A 22,527-nucleotide genomic window follows, 5' to 3' on the forward strand; every position below is an offset into this window, starting at 1 on the left:
CGAGCTATGGTAATTTATGCATCGACCTAGCCTTAATTTTTCAATGTTAACTGAAATCTCCTCCGAGGTTTACCGTGGCGGACAATTATTGTCCTTTGAGCTCCTGCGCGCGCCATTTTATTAGCATTGCAGCTGCCGCGTAATTTGAAATTAACCCGGACAGAAATTTCCTACGAGGTTTACCGTGGCGGACAATTATTGTCCTTTGAGCTCCTGCGCGCGCCATTTTATTAGCATTGCAGCTGCAGCGTATTTTGAAATTGACGCTTTCCCGTCTTTCTGCTGGAGACTTAGGGGTGGCTTTTATGTTTAGTAAAAATAATTCGATCAATTTAATAATGCAGAATTATGAAAATAGTGTTGGTGATTTAAATGTTTGGATAGAGCACATAAATAAATGACTGAACAAGTTAGATATGATTAAATAAAACTTGGAAAATAAAATGGAAGGGAGAAGTATTTAAATATTAAATAATGGACTTCCTGTTAGAATCGATACTGGTATCAAATATTGATAGTTAATACTGATATTAGGAATAAAACATATAATATTAAACGTTTATATGGAATTTACAAATGGAACTTTATGTTAATAAAGACAATTAAGAATTTTATTTTTATCTTTTTTTTTTTTTGTAGTTTGTTGTAGTTTATTTCTGTTAGTGTGTATAAAAAGTTGAAGAGTACATGTGATCACATGTCGACTATTTCGAGTATCAAAATTGCAGATGAGATGATAAGCTTGGAATGCAAACGAGTTTCGTTCTTCCGCCAGAAGTGGTTGCCAAATATTCAACTTAAAATATCATTGTACATAAATAATGCTGGATATGTGGAAGGGCAGACGAGCGAGCACATTGACTACCTATCGTACAGTTGACGCGCAAATGATTGCACGTTCACAGACGTATTCTATTTTTACATATTAACGTTTTAACGGAATCCTTTATATTTTTATACCCGCAAAAATATTAAAAAATTCATAATCTACAATTTTGGAAAATTTATCTTGTAAATAGATTTTGATCGTCAGAAAACTATATAAAAGTATAGTTTTTGAAAATTGTTGTAAGACCTGATTAATAACGATTAATTTATTACACAATTTTTGTTATAATAACGACTCTGTAGAAATATTAATGTTTTAATTGCAATGTATAATTACGGGTTGTTATGTAAAATGTTATTGATGCAGGAAGAAAATAAAAATAGTAATAATAACGATAAAGGAAAGGGTGGGTGAAGGAAAGTAAATTGCAAAGGGTTGAAAGACACATTTCTACGATTGTGGTTGGTGAAGAGGGGAGAGGGTTGACAATAATAATTCTTGAGGTTTGAATGCCGAGGAAGGAGGGGAAGGGGGAGGGAAAGAACGTCGATTTTCTTTTGCGGAAAGTTGTCTCTGCCGTGGCGTCAGCGCGACGCTCCAAAAATAGGGGCTGTATTAGGCCGTAAGCCTCTCGTTTTCGCACGGCTCACCGGACCGAATGCGAATGCATCGTCTTCGGCTGCTGCCAGTAATTTTAGATACGGACGGAGACGTCGCGACGCAAGAGCTGAAGGATTCCGCCTCTGAACCGAACGGAAAACAGCGTCGCGACGCTGCAGGAAGCGTCCGAACCCCGCTTTCCATCGACAGCACCGAGTCCTCCCATTACACAATTACACTGAACTTTCATCCATCCGTCAGTTTTCCATCGAAGTGCAATTTTCTCGAATTTCTGAAAATTGCGCGACAAGTTTTTAATCGAACGTCCAGTTCCATTCACCTTTATGACAGTCGCGTGACAAGTTTTTAATCGAAAGTCCAGTTTCTTCGAACTTTATAACAGTCGCGTGACAAGTTTTTAATCTCATGTCCAATTTCCATCAATTTTATAAAATCGTCTGAGAAGTTTTCCACCCTGTTCGTTCCTCATGGTGGAAATTCACCCGTCTGGTCGATTTAATCTGTAAACCGGAAATGGGTAAAATATTATTCCAAGATCTTTTCTGCAACTATTTCTGAGGAGTTCATGAGGGTTAGCCGAAAGTCCAATTTTCGTTAATTTTATAAAACTGCGCAACAAGATTAATTATTCAGCTGCAACTGCGAGTTGCAACTGCGAGGAATCCGAGTTCTATCGATCACTCCGTTTCTATAGCCTGCAAAACGCGCCCTAAAGGGGGGAAGTCGGATTCCGGCACAGCCGTAGGTTGCTGTAACCCACGCGTTGGTACTCGGTACACGCGGGTAAAGGCTATTTTCAACGACGAACTCGTAACCCGATACACACATCGGCCGGACGGAGTTTGTCCGTGTTTCCACATATAACTAGAGAATCACCGGGAAATGGTTTAACGTTCCTTTAATTAAACGTTAAAGCACCTTCTACACCGCGCTGTTGCTTTACTGGTTCGTTAAGCTTCAATATCGTTCTCATGAAATGTCTGATGTTTTTAGTCAGCCTGGTTTCGGTTAAAAACCGCAAAAGCTGATACTGATGATGATTATTTTTTGTTTAAGAAGAATTTCAACCGTCGAACAATAATCGAGAACATAGACTAATAGCCTGAGAGAGAACTTGATGTTATGACACTGTACACAATAAAAGTATAGTTTGGTAAGCAACGCGCAACCTAACCTAATCAGTAGTCGAGTTTCCATTAAAAAAGCGCAAGGTGTTTCACGCTAAAGTTTACTAATGGAAAATTGCTAATGAAATGAGAAGAAAAAAGTCTCCTGATGGGAACAAATCCGGTCCATTAGAACTTTCTGCATTAAAGAGCAGCATTAAATCGGAAAGCAAAGGCGTCCTCGCAAGAGAACACGGGAACTCCCCGTCGGCTAGGAACCAACCAACGCCGCCTCAACCTCTTACATTTATGCGTAGCTTCCTTCCGACGCAAACAAACTCATTATTCGAAAATAATGTAACACCCCTCGCTTTTCTCGTTGCACGTCGGCTGGTTACGATGAGAAATAAGTCGAGCCCGGCGCCGCAGCTTTCATCCCCGAGTGCCGGACAACACGGTTCGCTGGGAAAAAGTCTCGCGAATAGAAAATTGGAGTTCACCGTGGGCTGAATGGCTTCCTCCGACTAAGGGGGGGGGGGGGAGGGCGGGGACTTCAGTGAAATGAAAATGTTACGTCGCCCGGGCGTCTCGAGGATTACCGCTCTGTATTTTAAGATCTTATTTAAGGTCCTCTCCTTGTCCCCCGCCCCCCCCCCGTCGTAATCTCGCTGATAACGTGAGAATTACCAGCTGCTTTATAAAGACAACGCCGCGTAAAGACGTTGTTCCTTCTGATCCCCCTCCCCCCACCACTCCACGGTTTTTCCTCTTTTCTATCTCCGGTCCGGTATTGTTTGATTCTGTTCTGGGTAATTCTGTTTTCCAACCGGGGAGAAGGTCGTTAAAACCGGCCTAGATCGGTGCTAATGTGATGACGGCGCCGGGAGACGTGTATCCTAGAGGGTGGGTGCCGATGGTGGTTCATTTTTCCATGGGAGAGCGGAAGGAAACGGTTCAAAGGCGATTCTCGTCGGAGTTTTGTTTATTTGATCTATTTTAGTTGGAATAGTATTTGGTTTTTCAGGTAGATTGCTGTTTGGGGGCGTGGCTTCGTTGCTCTTGATGTCTTCGGGGCTTGCCTGGTGACGCAATTTTAGAAGAATTTTGGTCGTAACATTGCGTATGATACGTGGGGCGTGGCTTTTTGTGGGCGTGGCTTCGTTGCTCTCAACGAAGACCATGCTCCTCAGAGTAATGTTTGGCTTTGCTGAAGGCAACTGAGTCTCTTTGTTGTTCCTTGTGTCGAAAGTCTGTCAAACAGGGGGCATGGTTTCGCCACTTGTCCATACTGATTTGGGGGGCATGATTACATTGTGTCCATTTAGGAGGCGTGGTTTATTCTGGGGGCGTGGTTTGGAAGGTAAGTTTGCCCCATAGAGCAATCCGTGCCCTTACCTAATTTAGAGTAACCTACAAAAGCCAGACGGTTATTTATCTATCTTCTTCTTTGCAGGCTGCCCTCGGTGGGCGTGGCTTCGTTACCCTGTAGACTATTCTTGGCCCAAAAGCGCACAGATTAGTTCTGTTAACTATTCTGCTGGTACCAATATTGAAGAAATTAAATTAACCAAACAACAGCGCCATATTACTATTGTTTACTTATAGGTTGCATTGAAAATATTACGTGCATGCACTACAAAATATTGCATGCGAAAACGAAACCTTCAAGTTTTTGAAAATAATTTCAAAAGTGTCTTTCTCGGCTTCTCGTATAAGTAGGCGTAGCTGTTACACCTGCGATTTGTCCACGACGCCGGCATATTTCACCGCGAAGTAATTTTCATCAGCTCGGGAAAGTTGGAGCCCCTCCCTCTTCATCCCTTCACGACTTGTGTAACCAACTCCTTTTGCAATAACTTTTAAAGGAGCCCGGAATTAATATATTTTTTCTGAGGGCCGAAGTGGCTGGCCAGGTGCCGCGGTCGGATATTGAACGCATAAATTACGCGCTCCGGGCAAAGTGCTGTGATTGAAGTGCTTCTTGCCCTCCCCCACTCCCCGTTCTCGTTTTTTCCCTCCTCTTCGCTCTCTCTCTCTCTCTCTCTCTCTCTCTCTCTCTCTCTCTCTCTCTCTCTCTCTCTCTTCCCTCCTTCTTTCCGCCCCCATACTCGCGCAGAACCAGAACTCAGCGAATGGAATTAGTTGGTGGTTGTGATTTAATTTTAGTTCAAATACTCCACCCTCCCCACTCTCTTCGCGTCCCCGTCTTCCTGGTCACTCGAACTTTAAATAAGTAACGTTTGCCCTTCGGAGTTAGTTTCGTCATAACAAACTAGACACGAGGTACGAGGTTCGATCTTATATAGATATGGATGAGAAGAGTGCTTGTTGCAGCAGTGTCTGGCTTCGTGGAGCAAAGAAGCCACGCCCACTGGGGGGCACAGTAAAAGATAGATAGAGCTCAAGATCTTCTACTTAATCCTTAGGTACTCTACAGACAAAGAATAATGGTACCACACACCTGGGCTCTATATTCACGGGAACAACAAAACCTTTAGAATAATACTGTAGACGAAATCTCAAGAAAAGTGAAACCACGCCTACTGGGGGCACTCTGCAACAAAGCCACGCCTACCGGGGGCACTCTATATCGAAGACGCGCCTCTTTGGATGCTATAAATAGTGTGAATTACAAGACTACACTCGTCATAACCCTCTCGCGGCAAAAGAGCATCGAAACCACGCCCACTTGGAATACACTACACAAACTAATAAGACAAATAGCGATAAATTCTAGTAAAAACGATTTCATGGTTATGTCCGAATTTGAATTGCTTACAAAGTAATTAATCATTCTTTTTTTTTTAATTTATTCTTATTTTTTATTATTTGTTCAATTAAATTTTGCGACAGCGAAGGTCACAGTGAATTCTTTAGTCTATTTAGTTTGCTTTTAAATAGAGGTTAATAAATGCTGAGAAAAAATGGTTAAAAATTGTCGAAAATTGGTGAACGACATTAAGAGTGGAATTGCAGTGGCAATGCAATCACGGGCCATGCCCACCCAGGTCTTTTTAGCCGGAGCAAATCAAGCGTATTTAACAACAGAGCCACGAGGGGATTGACTGACAATGTCGACGGTTGTGCATCGTTGAAAGTTCCATTAACCGATCCCTAATTTACCTTTTCCACTCAACAAATCGCGAATCAATAGGAAACGCGCGACTCAGTCAACCGATTTATACGCACTGGTCGTTTGCTGGCTCGAATCGCGCCACCGAAATCGATATTGTTGTTTTCGAAATTGTTAACTGTTATATTCGAGATGTTAAAAAATTGTTATCGATCCTCAAAACGATCTTCTAATTGTCTAACGCGCTTGTAAAGCTAAAGACTGTCTGTATCGTTTTAAAATTGTCCAGTTAGTTTATTAAAAATAATTTGTTTAACATCCACTTTTGGAAATGACTCGAGATATCGAAAAATTATCAATTTTCCAAAACAGTGTTTCGAAGCATTTTAGAAATTGTTAAAACCGAAATTTATTTCTTTTGCTTGGAAATTGTTTAAAAATTGAGCGATTATTACAGAGAATGCAAAAAATGGGAAGAACACTGTTTCTAAATGTTTGAAATGGTTTTTCAATTTCTCAAAACAGTATTTCGAAGCATTTTAGAAATTGTTAAAACCGAAATTTATTTCTTTTGCTTGGAAATTGTTTAAAAATTGAGCGATTATTACAGAGAATGCAAAAAATGGGAAGAACATTGTTTCTAAATGTTTGAAATGGTTTTTCAATTTCTCAAAACAGTGTTTCGTAGCATTTTAGAAATTGTTAAAACTGAAGTTTATTTCTTTTGCTTGGAAATTGTTTAAAAAATTGAGGGATTATTACAGAGAATGCAAGAAATGGGAAGAACATTGTTTCTAAATGTTTGAAATGGTTTTTCTAGATTGAAAATTTCGAGGAATAATTTTAACATTTGCAAAGCGTATTTTATTATTTGAACAATTAACCTACCACAGTCAAAACGACCGGTTTTCTATTTCACAATTATTGAAATGATAATTGTAAGTGCATAATGTAATGAAAATCGTTCAAAAGTTTAATTACTTAAACTTTTTATTGAAACTAAACTTTTTACTTAAACTAAACACTAACTTTACTTTAACTTTACTTTACTTTACGGTCAATCTTTTCCTTTCTGTAAGACGTTTCACTTTTATGTGTTTTGTGCTTGGTAGATTTAGCGTTAAGCTCGTATTCCTAGATCCGGCCATTATTCAACGAATTTATCGGTAATACACAATGCCGAGAAAATTCCTTGTTTCTCGCGAAGAATTTATTCCGCGCTCGCGGGACCAGGAATTGAAGAATTGATGGACAGGAAGACACGGAACGCGAAATTGAAGGTTTATTTATCACGCGGAGTTCTGATCGAACCGGCTCCGCGACGCGAATGACTGATAGGAAATCCGAAAACTTGGAAACAATCTCCTCTCTGGAGGGGAAGACGCATACGAGCCGAACGAAGATAAATGGAATTCAGCGAGATAAACCGTTCTCCGATTTAGGGACTCGCTATCGCGAGCATTGCTTTATTTGTTTACTCGTTCGGACGTTACGTTGACCTTTAAATTAATTAAGCGCCGCGTTCAAAACAATTATCAAACTTTCTGCTAATGATAACATATAATGGCGAGCGACCGTCTCTATCGACCGTGTAAGTCTGCAAATTCACCGTTATTGTTATCGTTGCTTTCGCAATTTTTTCAATTGAAAAAACACATCTTTTAATAACAGTGATCGTTTCAGAACGAAATTATTCGAAACTTTATCCCTAAAATTTATTTTATAACGAATTAATTTTTCTCCATTCTGTTGGTAAAAATTTTGTTGATTAAATTTGTTTAGAAAAGACAAATATTAGAACAAGAATTAATAGATGCAACGCAAAATTGTGGTGATATTAGAGGAATCTAAGAATATTACTACATTATTACCAACTTGTTCAAATTGTTAAAAATTCACTTTTGTGTCTCGCAACGAATGGAATAAATGTTTCTGGCTTACTAAAAAGTTTATTCTAGTGCTGCTCAAATTTATTTTCATTAATCTTAATATTAATAAGACACGATATTTTCAGCTTGATAAAAATCTGATTCTTGTATTACACAACTTATTCTAATTTACGCTAATGGAAAATAAAACGGTAACATTAATGGTTTGGAAAATCTGGGATAAATTTTTGTGACTATTTAACAAATTTTGCGAGAACTTTTTCGTAGAAATTGTTCGTGCAATTTTCCACTTCTATACATTGCTATCTGAACCGATTGAAAGTATTTATATCTCGTACCCTTGAATGTTAGTTTGCAGTTTTTAATAAGAGAAGCCACAATTGGCCGGCAATAAGAGCATAACTGCGAATAGGGACATTTACCTCGTTGGACTTTAGACACTCACGTGTCTAACAAACAACCATACGCATTTGTATGCAATTCATGAAGTGCTGTTAATTTTTTTCCCCGACAGTTTCGGGATTGTTGAGACTCATTAATTATATAGGATGGCTCGGAGTTCTCCAAACAAACTGCGCAAACATAATTCACGTTTGGAAATAAGTGAAAATAATTACAGGAAGCTTGAAAGTTTCTAAACAGCTCATTACCAAGTTATAATCACATATTGAACGCTGCCAGAAATGTGACAGTGTGAGAGGATGTTGGCAGTGCAGTTTGGCAATGCCAAAAGTCGTTTGTGTCGCCTCTGGTGAATCACAATATTCATAGTAATTTCCGGGGTCGTTTCGGATTTTTGATTTACTGCAACTTTGTGAAAAAAAAAATCGGAAAACAATTTATCTGGGCTCATTTTGAAGAGTGGAGCCTCCACTTTCGACGACCATAAGTTATATTTTTTTCAGTGAGTCGGACACCAATTTTAAATTTCACTGTTACCAAACAACGCAATTATTAATCGATGTTCGATCTATTGCAACTTCGTGAAAAATACTGGGACAACAATCTACTTAGGCGTATTTTCAAGCTCAAAGCTTCCACTTTTTATACCCCCAAGTTATTTTCTTCCAGGTTACTGTTACAACAGACACTGCCTAAAAATGCAAAAGTAATTCCGTATATCAAAAATATAAAATATAAAGTTCCAACTAATTATAACTTCGTTAAGAAAAATCGAGCGACAGTCCACCTCGGCTCATTTTAAAGCCCGAAGCCTCTGCTTTCAACTCCGCAAAACACTATTGTTTCCCGTAACCTCCTACCAGCAGAAAATTTATTACAACGACCCCATCGATCCAAGAAAGACGCAAACTGTAGTTAAACATTCTCGATGTTCGCCTAACAATAACTTCGCGAGAAAAAATCGCACGGCGATCGACTTAGGCTCATAGCAAAGCCTGACTCCTCTACTTTCGACATCGTTGGGACCGAATGAAATAAATTGAATGTTTATCACTGCAAAACGCAACTTACCCACGCGGTGGCAACAAGATCCGATATCTACAATTCCGGGCGCAGAGGATCGACAAGAAAAGGATCACTGCGTCCATTCACTGGCTCGATCGCGGCAGATCCGCGCGGATCGGGGATGAAAAAGGAAGTCTAGGGGTGTATATTTGCGCCACGAGCCTAATTTACCCGAGAGGATCTCTCTCTCTCTCTCTCTCTCTCTCTCTCTCGTTTTGCTCGGATCGCGTCGAGGCAGAGATATCGAAGTGTTTTGTCGGGGCCCCAGGTTGCACTGTGTCAATTATATTTAGCACTGCGCGACTGACTCACTCGCGATCGAGCAGAGACCGGCGGAACAGTGCACCGAGTGCACGCAGTGCTGCGAGCAGACCCTGCGATGATGCCCCGTTTGTCAGTGACTCACTAAATGCACGATATACGCGTATGCACATGTAAGGCCGGCTACACGTGTAGGATGATACCGATACGAGACGCGGACGCGGAGATTCGAAGCGGGTATCGGGCGCGAGTATGTTGAACCGAGCCATTCATCACCGAGATTTAGACATAATAACGTTTCTATGGGGCGCCATCGATTCGTAGACACCATGGAATTCGAGGGACGACACGCGGACCTCGATGATTCAACAATTCGAAAAAGAGTTCGCTATTCATTCCATTATCCACGATACCCTCTGCAAACAAGCATTTTTCACGGATTTTTCGAGATTTTCAATTTTTTTTCACTGTGTTCGCCTAATTCGAAAACTGTGACAAAAATGTACAGCATTTCTCTCAACTATGTCTCGCTACTGAATTTTCATGAAACTCGTATCTCTGGAATTCTAAGAGAAATAAGAATTTTTCCCGGATTTTTCGAGATTTTCAATTTTTTCAACGTGATCGCCTAATCCGAAAAATCTGACAAAAATTTACAGCATTTCTCTCAACTATGTTTCGCTACTGAATTTTCATGGAACTCGTATCTCTGGAACTTCGAAGAGAAATACGCATTTTTCCGGGATTTTTCGAGATTTTCAATTTTTTCAACGTGATCGCCTAATCCGAAAAATCTGACAAAAATGTACAGCATTTCTCTCAACTATGTTTCGCTACTTAATTTTCATGGAAATCGTATCTCTGGAACTTCTAAGAGAAATAAGAATTTTTCCCGGATTTTTCGAGATTTTCCATTTTTTTCACTGTGTTCGCCTAATTCGAAAACTGTGAAAAAAATTTACAGCATTTCTCGCAACTATGTTTCGCTACTGAATTTTCATGGAAATCGTATCTCTGGAACTTCGAAGAGAAATAAGAATTTTTCCCGGATTTTTCGAGATTTTCAATTTTTTTCACTGTGTTCGCCTAATTCGAAAACTGTGACAAAAATTTACAGCATTTCTCGCAACTATGTTTCGCTACTGAATTTTCATGGAACTCGTATCTCTGGAACTTCGAAGAGAAATAAGCATTTTTCCGGGATTTTTCGAGATTTTCAATTTTTTCAACGTGATCGCCTAATCCGAAAAATCTGACAAAAATGTACAGCATTTCTCTCAACTATGTTTCGCTACTGAATTTTCATGGAAATCGTATCTCTGGAACTTCTAAGAGAAATAAGAATTTTTCCCGGATTTTTCGAGATTTTCAATTTTTTTCACTGTGTTCGCCTAATTCGAAAACTGTGAAAAAAATTTACAGCATTTCTCGCAACTATGTTTCGCTACTGAATTTTCATGGAAATCGTATCTCTGGAACTTCGAAGAGAAATAAGAATTTTTCCCGGATTTTTCGAGATTTTCAATTTTTTTCACTGTGTTCGCCTAATTCGAAAACTGTGACAAAAATTTACAGCATTTCTCGCAACTATGTTTCGCTACTGAATTTTCATGGAACTCGTATCTCTGGAACTTCGAAGAGAAATAAGCATTTTTCCGGGATTTTTCGAGATTTTCAATTTTTTCAACGTGATCGCCTAATCCGAAAAATCTGACAAAAATGTACAGCATTTCTCTCAACTATGTTTCGCTACTGAATTTTCATGGAAATCGTATCTCTGGAACTTCTAAGAGAAATAAGAATTTTTCCCGGATTTTTCGAGATTTTCCATTTTTTTCACTGTGTTCGCCTAATTCGAAAACTGTGAAAAAAATTTACAGCATTTCTCGCAACTATGTTTCGCTACTGAATTTTCATGGAACTCGTATCTCTGGAACTTCGAAGAGAAATAAGAATTTTTCCCGGATTTTTCGAGATTTTCAATTTTTTTCACTGTGTTCGCCTAATCCGAAAAATCTGACAAAAATTTACAGCATTTCTCTCAACTATGTTTCGCTACTGAATTTTCATGGAACTCGTATCTCTGGAACTTCGAAGAGAAATACGCATTTTTCCGGGATTTTTCGAGATTTTCAATTTTTTCAACGTGATCGCCTAATCCGAAAAATCTGACAAAAATGTACAGCATTTCTCTCAACTATGTTTCGCTACTGAATTTTCATGGAAATCGTATCTCTGGAACTTCGAAAAGAAATAAGCATTTTTCCGGGATTTTTCGAGATTTTCAATTTTTTTCACTGTGTTCGCCTAATTCGAAAACTGTGACAACAATTTACAGCATTTCTCTCAAGTGTGTCTCGCTACTCAATTTTTCATGAAACTCGTATCTCTGGAACTTCGAAGAGAAATAAGCATTTATCCGGGATTTTTCGAGATATTCAATTTTTCAACGTGATCGCTTAATGGAAAAGTCTGACAAAAATGTACAGCATTTCTCTCAAGCAATGTCTCGCTACTCAATTTTTCATGAGACTCGTGTCTCTGGAACTTCTAAGAGAAGTAAGCATTTTTCCCGGATTTTCCTGAAGTTTCATGGAATTCATATCTCCGAAACTTTTAGGAGAAATAAGCATTTATCCGGGATTTTTCGAGATATTCAATTTTTCAACGTGATCGCCTAATGGAAAAGTCTGACAAAAATGTACAGCGTTTCTCTCAACCATGTCTCGCTACTCAATTTCTCATGAAACTCGTATCTCTGGAACTTCGAAGAGAAATAAGCATTTTTCCCGGATTTTCCTGTAGTTTCATGGAACTCATATCTCCGAAACTTCTAAGAGAAATACGCATTTTTCAATATTTTCAATTATTTTGACCATGTTCGCCTGATCCGAGAAATCTGAAAAAATACACTTCGACCAGCACAATAAGACGCAATCACTATAATAATATTATATATCATAAAAATCGTATATATCACAATATAAATCATACTATATAATCGTAATGTACTATAAAAATCGATTTTGCGGTCGAAAATTCGGAAAATATTCTGCGCGCTGTTGAATGTTCACGAATTTTTTCGCAATTTTCCAAAAGTTCGTTCGGCGAGGCGGGTTTTCCGGATCTTTGAAGAACACCGAGTTCTTTGAGTAAGGAGGGGTGGGGCAGAAAAAAAATATATCGGGAAGTCAAGGGAAAATCGATAGATCGTTGGAGAGTGGCAGGAGGCCGGTTTATCTATCATTTGCCATCGAGCAAATTGCAACACGATGCGACGTACGGTTGTACATGTCACGAGCTCGTGTCTAACAGAACGAGACATCGTGTGACAGCGACATGTTCGATATTTTAGCGCGCGACAACTCGTACTCGGCAGAGGATACGTCATACAGGTGTCATCCGCAGCGACCGAGGCTCGCGTGACGTCACGGTTACAACGATACATGTATTACTGCGATCCGCGTACCATCGAACCTTTTATATTATCAATTAGCTCGTCCCGCTAACTCGCTCAATCGTGCGCTAATTTATGCGCGTATTGCGTAACGAGCGCGCGCGACCGTCCCCGTTGCGATTGGTCCGTTGCCGACTTTAAAGTGCACTTCACTTCAAGGACGAAGCTGTTCTACGGACAAGACGAATGCCTTCATCGATTTTAATAAACAACTCAACGAATCCGCTGTAGACGACGTATTGGTTTCGACGAGATGTGCCGCTTCGACGATGCTTTACGATGCTGTGAAACGTGATACATGCATCTTTACGGTGCTTCTACGGCCATTTTACGGTGCCTCCGGCGTGGGACATGGTTCGATCTACGCGCTCATGCTAGCTCGAGTCGCGGAAAAGATTTTTAAGAAGCTGGATGAATTTTGTTTGACTCCAAAATTTTTAGGGGAAGGCGACTATCCGCTCTGCTTCCACTTGAAGCGCAATAGAAATGCAATTTTTAAGGTCTTGTCGCAAACAGCAATCTTTAATATGTAAATTGATGCTAGTTTCATCTCCGAAAAAAATTTTCTGAATCTTGTAGACATTTTTTGATTCGATATTATCGAGAGAAATAAGCATTTTTAGCTTTTTGTTGTTCAATGGGCTATAAAATGGATAAGAAAAATGGTACATGAATTTTTAAGAGTGCGTTACAAAGAACAGACTTTAATCTGTAAATTGGTGATAGTTTCATCTCCGAAAAAAATTTTCTGAATCTTGTAGTCATGTTTTGATTCGATACTATCGAGAGAAATAAGAATTTTTAGCTTTTTATTGTTCAAAGGGCTATAAAATGGATAAGAGAAATGGTACACGAATTTTTAAGAGTGCATTACAAAGTGCAGGCTTTAATCTGTAAATTGATCCTAGTTTCAGTGACTAAAAAAATTCTCCGAACCCTGTAGACATTTTTTAATTGAAGATTATCGAGAGAAATAAGCATTTTTAGCTTTTTATTGTTCAATGGGCTTTAAAATGGATAAGAGAAATGGTACACGAATTTTTAAGAGTGCATTACAAAGTGCAGGCTTTAATCTGTAAATTGATCCTAGTTTCAGTGACTAAAAAAATTCTCCGAACCCTGTAGACATTTTTTAATTGAAGATTATCGAGAGAAATAAGCATTTTTAGCTTTTTATTGTTCAAAGGGCTATAAAATGGATAAGAGAAATGTTACACGAATTTTTAAGAGTGCGTTACAAAGAGCAGACTTTAATCTGTAAATTGGTGATAGTTTCATCTCCGAAAAAAATTTTCTGAATCTTGTAGACATTTTTTGATTCGATATTATCGAGAGAAATAAGAATTTTTAGCTTTTTATTGTTCAAAGGGCTATAAAATGGTTAAGAAAAATGGTACACGAATATTTAAGAGTGCGTTACAAAGAGTAGTCTTTAATATGTAAATTGATGCTAGTTTCATCTCCGAAAAAAATTTTCTGAATCTTGTAGACATTTTTTGATTCGATATTATCGAGAGAAATAAGAATTTTTAGCTTTTTATTGTTCAAAGGGCTATAAAATGGATAAGAAAAATGGTACATGAATTTTTAAGAGTGCGTTACAAAGAACAGACTTTAATCTGTAAATTGATGCTAGTTTCATCTCCGAAAAAAATTTTCTGAATCTTGTAGACATTTTTTGATTCGATATTATCGAGAGGAATAAGAATTTTTAGCTTTTTATTGTTCAAAGGGCTTTAAAATGGTTAAGAAAAATGGTACACGAATATTTAAGAGTGCGTTACAAAGAGTAGTCTTTAATATGTAAATTGATGCTAGTTTCATCTCCGAAAAAAATTTTCTGAATCTTGTAGACATTTTTTGATTCGATATTATCGAGAGAAATAAGAATTTTTAGCTTTTTATTGTTCAAAGGGCTATAAAATGGATAAGAAAAATGGTACATGAATTTTTAAGAGTGCGTTACAAAGAACAGACTTTAATCTGTAAATTGATGCTAGTTTCATCTCCGAAAAAAATTTTCTGAATCTTGTAGACATTTTTTGATTCGATATTATCGAGAGGAATAAGAATTTTTAGCTTTTTATTGTTCAAAGGGCTTTAAAATGGTTAAGAAAAATGGTACATGAATTTTTAAGAGTGCATTACAAAGAGCAGACTTTAATCTGTAAATTGGTGATAGTTTCAGTCACTGAAAAAATTTGTTAAACTCCGTAAAAATTTTTTAATACGGAATTATCGCGGACAAGGGAGCAGCTGTATTTTTCATTTTTTGAGGAGCCGTCTTAGAATATTTTCATTTTATTCATACAAAACTGATCCGATTTCCACATATAATATTTAAATGTTCAGTAATCTATTATATACAAATTTTGTAATATAACAAATATTTTGTAATATTTTTTGTAATTTCTTTGAAATAATGTCACAACCATATCTAGTGGTGCTTCAATGTCACCACTCGAGTGCTAAGGGTTAACTATGGTTACGCCAGGTCGGACCCATGGACAGATTTTTTTTTGAGCCCATAGGCGGAAAGAGATGTGACAGCTGTCCCCCTCGAGGACCTCCTCGAGGCTGCAGCACGGTTGTGGCGCAACGGACATGCATATGTTTTTGTCATGCACTCGTACACGTGTTTCAACTTGTCACGTACACATTCAATAACCGTCAGGTTTAGTTTTCCAGGCCGAACGCGAAACTTGCTTCGAATTTACAGACACGTTATCCAGTCAAATTATCAAACGAACAGTACTCACCCGTCTCCACCGCGAAATTCGTTCAGTGCACTTGTTAATCGCATTTGAATGTAAAGATGCAATTTTTAACTGTGACTTTACTAGGTTTTAGTCGACGGAGTTTGAGATATTTAATTTTCCTGGGCGGGGAAAAATATTCCTATAATAATCCCGCGAAGGCCTTAATAGTAGAAGCTTTGATCTTAAAAATAAGCTAAGATTGATCATTGTTCGACATTTTTTCACGAAATTACAATAGATTAAACATCAAGAATATTCCAATTCTGATCGTTGGAGGGTAGTATGAGATATTACATTTTCTAGCGGAGAGACAATTCCTTAAAAAAAAATTGGTCAGCTGTATTAAAAGTGGAAGCTTTGCTCTTTAAAATGAGCTAAAATTAATCACTGTACAATTTTTTTCACGAAGTTACAATAATTAAAACATCACAAAAGGTTTCCTCACCCTACAATTTTAAACGCCGGAGGATAGTATGAAATATTAAATTTTCCAGCGGAGAGAAAATTCCTTTGAAAAAAGACAGTCAGCAGTATTAGAAGTGGAAGCTTTGCTCTTTAAAATGAGCTAAAATTAATCACTGTACAATTTTTTTCACGAAGTTACAATAATTAAAACATCACAAAAGGTTTCCTCACCCTACAATTTTAAACGCCGGAGGATAGTATGAAATATTAAATTTTCCAGCGGAGAGAAAATTCCTTAAAAAAAAATCAATTAGCTGTATTAAGAGTAGGAGTTTTGCTCTTTAAAATGAGCTAAGATTGATCATCGTACAATTTTTTTTCAAAAAGTTACAATAAATTAAACATCGACAAACGTTCAGTACAGAAATTCGTTCCATTTTAAATTGATCGGAACACGTTCGTAATTATTTACGTAGCAAAACCGTCGGCAGAAGATTCGACGAGTCGTCCACCCCACCTCCATATTTATTTTCTGAATGTTAATATTTGCGTGTTCGTGGTCCCAATCAACAGTCCGAACAATAAGAAAAGCAAATTGATCGGGTCAGCCGGCTAAAACAGAAAAATACTGTTTGCACGATTAACGCAAACAGTCGATTACTCGCAGCGGTTTCGCTATAATTGTCGTTTTATCGCGGGGGATCGATTTGCCCGCCGGCTAACAGCCCTCGGCCGCCATTTTATTCGATTTCTCGGGGCCGTTACGCGTTTTACGTCTCCCGGTTTCGCGCCGGGAAAACCATCAAAATTTTACTGCGCTTCGGTCGTCGTATTTTTCCTTTTCCGCCCCCTTTTTTTTTAAGCTTAAGGCGAGCCGGGGAAACGGTCGAGTGCAACTGCAACTGCAATCACGGCCCGCGAATCGTCCGATTTTATCGGTATAAATATTCAAAAGGGATCGCGGCGGCGGCCGCCATTGTGTCGATAGCCGTAAATTGATTAACCCGGAAGACCCGCGAAAAAATTCGCCACGGATTCGTTTTAACGTTCCAAAAAGAAAAAAAATACAAATATCCTGTTCGCTCATTGGAGCTTACTGCATCACGTGGTGCATTTCCCCTAGTTTTCGAAATAATCTTTAAACCCGGGAGAATTCAACAAAATTGAAACCTACCTTCTCCAATTATGATCTGTAACTAATTAAATGTGTATAATGATATTAACAATTATACCGTCGTGTTCGGCAGGGTCTAAGGAACAATATCACGTGAAAATAATTTGTTTAATTTTGACGGTTTACACGCGGAACATTCGCAAAGTTCGACTTTCATATGGAAATGTTTTGTTCGGCATTAACAATTGAGGGCTTCGAAAAATTAATTATGCGGGTTCTGGGAGGTTCTGTATGCTGCTAATCAGAGGTCGTGGGTGTTTGTTGATCAATAGACGGCAGTGTTAATGATGGCGTAATTATAAACCGAAAGGATTTCTGTAAACCGAGCGTATCGCGCCGGGATCGATGGGTGAAAACACCTAAATTACGAATACATCTGTTTGATTTCATGTGATTTATCATCGGTTAATTGCGCCGATTCTCGCTGGCGCGAGGCAATAGCGCGGCCTCGGATTACAAACGTTTGTCGAATAATTAATTGCCTAGTCTTTGATAACAAATCCATATTGCGTTTTCAACGGAAATTCGCGATCTCTGGTACGCGCGTTCTGAAACTGTTTACTCTGGCGGTAGGGCAAATGGAAAATACAGGTAACGCGGGGGATTCTAAAATAGAGACTTGGAGCTTCGAAATGAGCTAAGGTTAATCATTGTCCGACTTTTTATCTCGATGTCGCGATTTTTTAAACTTTTAGTGACGATTGAAGTTGCAAACTGGCGACTTCCGGTACGCTTGCTTCGAAATTCTTTTTTAACAACTTAACCACGTGGCAAATAAAATAATAATTCAGTGGGTCTTAAAGTAGAGACTCGGAGCTTCGAAATGAGCTAAGATTAATCACTGTCCGACTTTTTATCTCGATGTCGCGATTTTTTAAACTTTTAGTGACGATCGAAGTTGCAAACTGGCGACTTCCGGTACGCTTGCTTCGAAATTGTTTTTTAACAACTTAACCACGTGGCAAATAAAATAATAATTCAGTGGGTCTTAAAGTAGAGACTCGGAGCTTCGAAATGAGCTAAGGTTAATCACTGTCCGACTTTTTATCTCGATGTCGCGATTTTTTAAACTTTTAGTGACGATCGAAGTTGCAAACTGGCGACTTCCGGTACGCTTGCTTCGAAATTGTTTTTTAACAACTTAACCACGTGGCCAATAAAATAATAATTCAGTGGGTCTTAAAGTAGAGACTTGGAGCTTCGAAATGAGCTAAGGTTAATCACTGTCCGACTTTTTATCTCGATGTCGCGATTTTTTAAACTTTTAGTGACGGTTGACGTTCTTAGTTACAAACGCGTAAGCGCAACAGCAATTCTGAGAGAAACAAATCCGTGAGGAGAATTAGGAGAAAAAAAAATTAGAAAATTAAGTAGAGGTTTGTAACCTTGAAATGACCTTGGTGGCGCGCACTTTTCAATCACATTTAATGCCACCGAATTAACCGGAACTTTTATTGTTGTTTTATTGCAGTGCTATGCGGGTGCTTCTGTCAAAACTTCCTCGACCGTGGCTGGTGGACGAGAAAAAGGACGATGGGTACACGGCCCTTCATTTGGCCGCCTTGAACAACCACGTGGAAGTCGCAGAACAGCTGGCGCGTTTTGGGAAAGCTGACCTGGATCTGCAGAACGTCAATCTGCAAACGGCGCTGCACCTCGCGGTCGAACGACAGCACACGCAGATCGTCCGAGTACGTTCCGAAATTAATCATTTAATTTAGAGAGAAGCCTGAAAGAGTCACCTTCAAAACAAAAAAAGAATTATTCCGAAATATCCACTACTTCTCCCAAGAAAAATTTCCAAAGATCACTTTTCTTAATCCTAACAAATCAGTCTTAATCGGCTGTCGAGAAGGTTTGAATACAAAATTAGTTCTGGGAAAAACTATCAACAATATGGAAACGAAAAAATTCTGAGAAAGGCCTGAAAGTATCACCTTCCAAACACAAAAAGAATTATCACCAAATATCTAGAACTTTTTCAAAAAAAAATTCCCAAAGATCACTGTGTTAGAACAGTCTACTCACGGGATATGCGTGTATATAAAAAATTACTTCCGGAAAAAACTACCAACGATATTGAAACGAAAAAATTCCGAGAATAGCCTAAAAGACCCCTCTTTCGAACACAAAAGGCATTATTACCAAATATCTAGAACTTTTTCCAAAAAAAATTCCCAAAGATCACTGTCTTAAAACAGTCTATCCACGCGGTATGCGTCTATATAAAAAAATTACTTCCGGAATAAACTGCCAACGATATTGAAACGAAAAAATTCCGAGAATAGCCTAAAAGACCCTTCTTTTGAACACAAAAAGCATTGTTACCAAATATCTAGAACTTTTTCCAAAAAAAATTTCCAAATCTCTCCTTCAATGTTTTGCACCCTTAAACACTCGAGCATCAAATGGCAGCACAATATGAATTTTTAAGACACAGTGTGTAATCGACAGGACTCGTGGGGGTTAGGGGGATGAAATGATATTGTTTGCGGACAGTTAAGCAGCAACCATAAATTTTGTCGCAGCTGTTGGTGCGCGAAGGCGCGAACTTGAACGTGGCTGACAAGGACGGCGACACACCTCTGCACGAGGCCCTGCGATATCATACGTTATCACAGCTGCGACAGCTGCAGGACGTCCAAGATGTCGGACGTCTCCTGATCTGCCTAGGAGCGCAGGGGTTGGACAAGAAGAGTAGCTCTTTCATCGCTTGCTTCCTGGCCGCTCATGGCGCAGACCTGGGACTCAAGAACAAGAAAGGACAAACGCCCCTTGACCTGTGCCCGGACCCCAACCTATGCAAAACGCTGACTACTTGCCACAAAGACAGGGAGTCGTTAGTAACCCTAATCTCTTTCTTCCTGGAAATTCCAGAGCCTCCATTTTGCTAGAAATAGTTGTGAGGGAATTGTGAGAGAATTGATAGAATTGTGTTTTTAATGGGTGATTCTAATAAACATAGTACGAAGTATTAGGAGATTTTTTTAGAAAACATATTTTTAATTCAATAATATGAAGTATAGAATAAAATATTTTAAAATATTTGAAATATTAAATATTTTAAAATATCTTAAATATTCAATATTGTAAATATTTTAATTTTGTATTTGAGATATAAATTTAGTTCAAATCCGTTTTTTGGCATTGAAGAATGATAACATATATTTATTTTAATAATCTGAAGCTTGGAAAAATAGAGCCTACAATTGAATAGAGCTTTATCTTCTTAATTACATGTCACTAGTGCAGCAAAACCAAAACAATATGACAAATTGTACATTAATTCTCTGTCTCGCGCATTTGAAAAAATTGTAACAAATTGTGAATGCATAAAGATGCACGGTGCAATTAGAAATTGTATGCAATTGTAATTGTATCAATTGTATTGCTGTAATTCGGAGACTCTAGAATTTGGAAGGCTTAGGAACAATTGCGAGTAAAATGGACGATATTATTTTTGTAGAAATTCCAAATTCAGAATGAAATATCGATCGGTTGATGGTGTATATCTAAATGTAATTATGCTTCCAGGCACAGTATTGGAACTACTCCGCCGTCAGCGACGATCGACGAGTGTTTGGTCTGCTCAGATGGAAAGCGTGAGATGCTTTTCAACCCCTGCGGACATGTTGCCTGTTGCAACACTTGTGCGCCGAGGGTGAAGAAGTGTCTGATTTGCAGGGAGAACGTTCTGACGAGGATGAAGGTGTGCATTCAACGCATCCTTGCATTCAAATCCTTCACTTTTATCCTGAATATTGCAACATTTTTCTTTATACAAGGTGTTCGACCGGGTCCCATCGAATTCACTGTTTCCATCGACTCCAAGTTTGACCGAATGCGATATAGTATATTAATTGCTCTTCTCAAAAAATCCAAGTCGTATGGTCCCATATTGAGAAAGTTACCGTGCTCTTAAAAGTGTCCGAATATTATTGTGATTCCACTGTATATAATAAGAATAAAAATAGATATTATTTTTACTATTGGACGTGTAAAAAAAGTGGGCAGAAAGGTAATAATTGTCAGTGTAGAGCTACAGCCAACACGCTGTACTCATAAATATATACTACTCCTAGCAAGGAAAAAGTGTGAAATCAATGGGACTAGTAAGAGCAGAGAGTAGTATAGTAGTGGTATGGACAAATATTATATGATTTTAATGGTGATTTCAATGGGACCCATTCGACTGCAGGTGGGAGAAAATTTAAGGGATGTTTCTCCATGACAATGTAAGGCGAAAATGAAGAAAAAAATGTCGCTTTCGACTTCGTTTTCTAGTTATTAACAATTAAAAATTCGCCTAAAATGCTGCAACCACAATGCATGCAATTTTACAAGGGTTTTCACGCTACTACTGGCCATCGTTTTCCTTGCAAACAATGAATATTAGAAGAAAATGAAAGAGAAGAAATTACCACTGTTTCTTTTGCAAGCAACGTATTGGCGTATGTAATTTATTTGTGTTTGCACTATTTTGTTTTTTTTTTTTTAGACATGAAGGTGATCTTAAATTTTTTTAACGGAATGTTACATATTTTTTGATATCATACGAAAGCGTGTGACAAGAAAAATTCACTCGTATGCGACACAATGACCTTGAAGGTCATACAAGGTCAGAAATGGAAGAAACAATTCTTTCAAAGAGGTTCTTTGACTCCGATGTCCTTCAGTGCTTCGGGAAAATCACAGTAGTTTCCGTGGCGCAGACATTCTCGTACGGTTTTACGATGTTTTTGTTTAGCGAAACTCTGTTAAACGGAAGACAATTTGTTTATGAAATAGATGCAGCATGAGCCGGTGGTGATGCACCCTTCGTCAAGGCATGGTGGATCGAATATTTTTCACGGAACTGAGAAACGGCAGTATACGGTCATTATTTTCATTTAAAAAAACGAAATTAAATTTAAAGAAACGAAATTATATTCAACAATTCCTTCGGACAACATATTCTTGTTTGTTTTCGTTACTGTTTGAACAATAATTGAATAACGTTGCTTTTATTTTATATTTTAGAATCTCGAGCAAAAACGGTAGAGATCAAAGTTACAAGTTAATAGAAAAAGAAAAGAAAAAGAAAATAGCCCGGAGGCCGCGTAAACGAAATTGTTTTGGAGAACAACGAAATTGAAAACCGGGAAAATAAAAAAATATCCGTTTGTTTGTAGATCGAGGAATGCGTCGTGTGTTCGGATCGCAAAGCTGGAGTACTGTTTCGACCCTGCGGACACATGTGTGCATGCGAAGGCTGCGCAGCTCTAATGAAAAAATGCGTCCTGTGCAGAGCTCAAATTCAACATATGGTGCCGTTGTCCGTCTGCTGTGGGGGTGGAGGAGACGTCACTTGTGTCAAGGGTATCAACGCATCAGGTATAACGAATCCCGACTCATCCGAAACGGTTTTCCATGGAAAAAGATACATGACTAGGAATTACTAAAAAAAACTCCACAACGAGTCCTCATGTCTAGACTGCGGATTTTTA

The 22,527-nt window shown here is 38.4% G+C and overlaps 2 protein-coding genes across 6 annotated transcripts in view; both read left to right on the plus strand.

Moving 5' to 3' along the window:
• Mib1 (E3 ubiquitin-protein ligase mind bomb 1) overlaps positions 1 to 22,527 on the plus strand; it is a 607,096-nt gene that overhangs the window by 580,786 nt on the left and 3,783 nt on the right. For 2 of the 5 annotated variants that reach the window (XM_076796335.1, XM_076796338.1), the window contains exons 10-14: positions 18,513 to 18,732; positions 19,570 to 19,880; positions 20,576 to 20,750; positions 21,830 to 21,916; positions 22,213 to 22,414. In XM_076796335.1, coding sequence (XP_076652450.1) covers positions 18,513 to 18,732; positions 19,570 to 19,880; positions 20,576 to 20,750; positions 21,830 to 21,916; positions 22,213 to 22,414 — 995 coding nt within the window. The remainder of the gene's footprint in view (positions 1 to 18,512; positions 18,733 to 19,569; positions 19,881 to 20,575; positions 20,751 to 21,829; positions 21,917 to 22,212; positions 22,415 to 22,527) is intronic. The other 3 variants (XM_076796339.1, XM_076796340.1, XM_076796336.1) reach the window with 2 other exon arrangements.
• Positions 1 to 22,527, plus strand: part of Mpp6 (M-phase phosphoprotein 6) — a 72,250-nt gene that overhangs the window by 34,105 nt on the left and 15,618 nt on the right. The window lies entirely within an intron of this gene.

The sequence above is a fragment of the Halictus rubicundus genome, chromosome 11, assembly GCF_050948215.1.
Source record: "Halictus rubicundus isolate RS-2024b chromosome 11, iyHalRubi1_principal, whole genome shotgun sequence".
NCBI classification, from domain to species: Eukaryota; Metazoa; Arthropoda; class Insecta; order Hymenoptera; family Halictidae; genus Halictus; species Halictus rubicundus.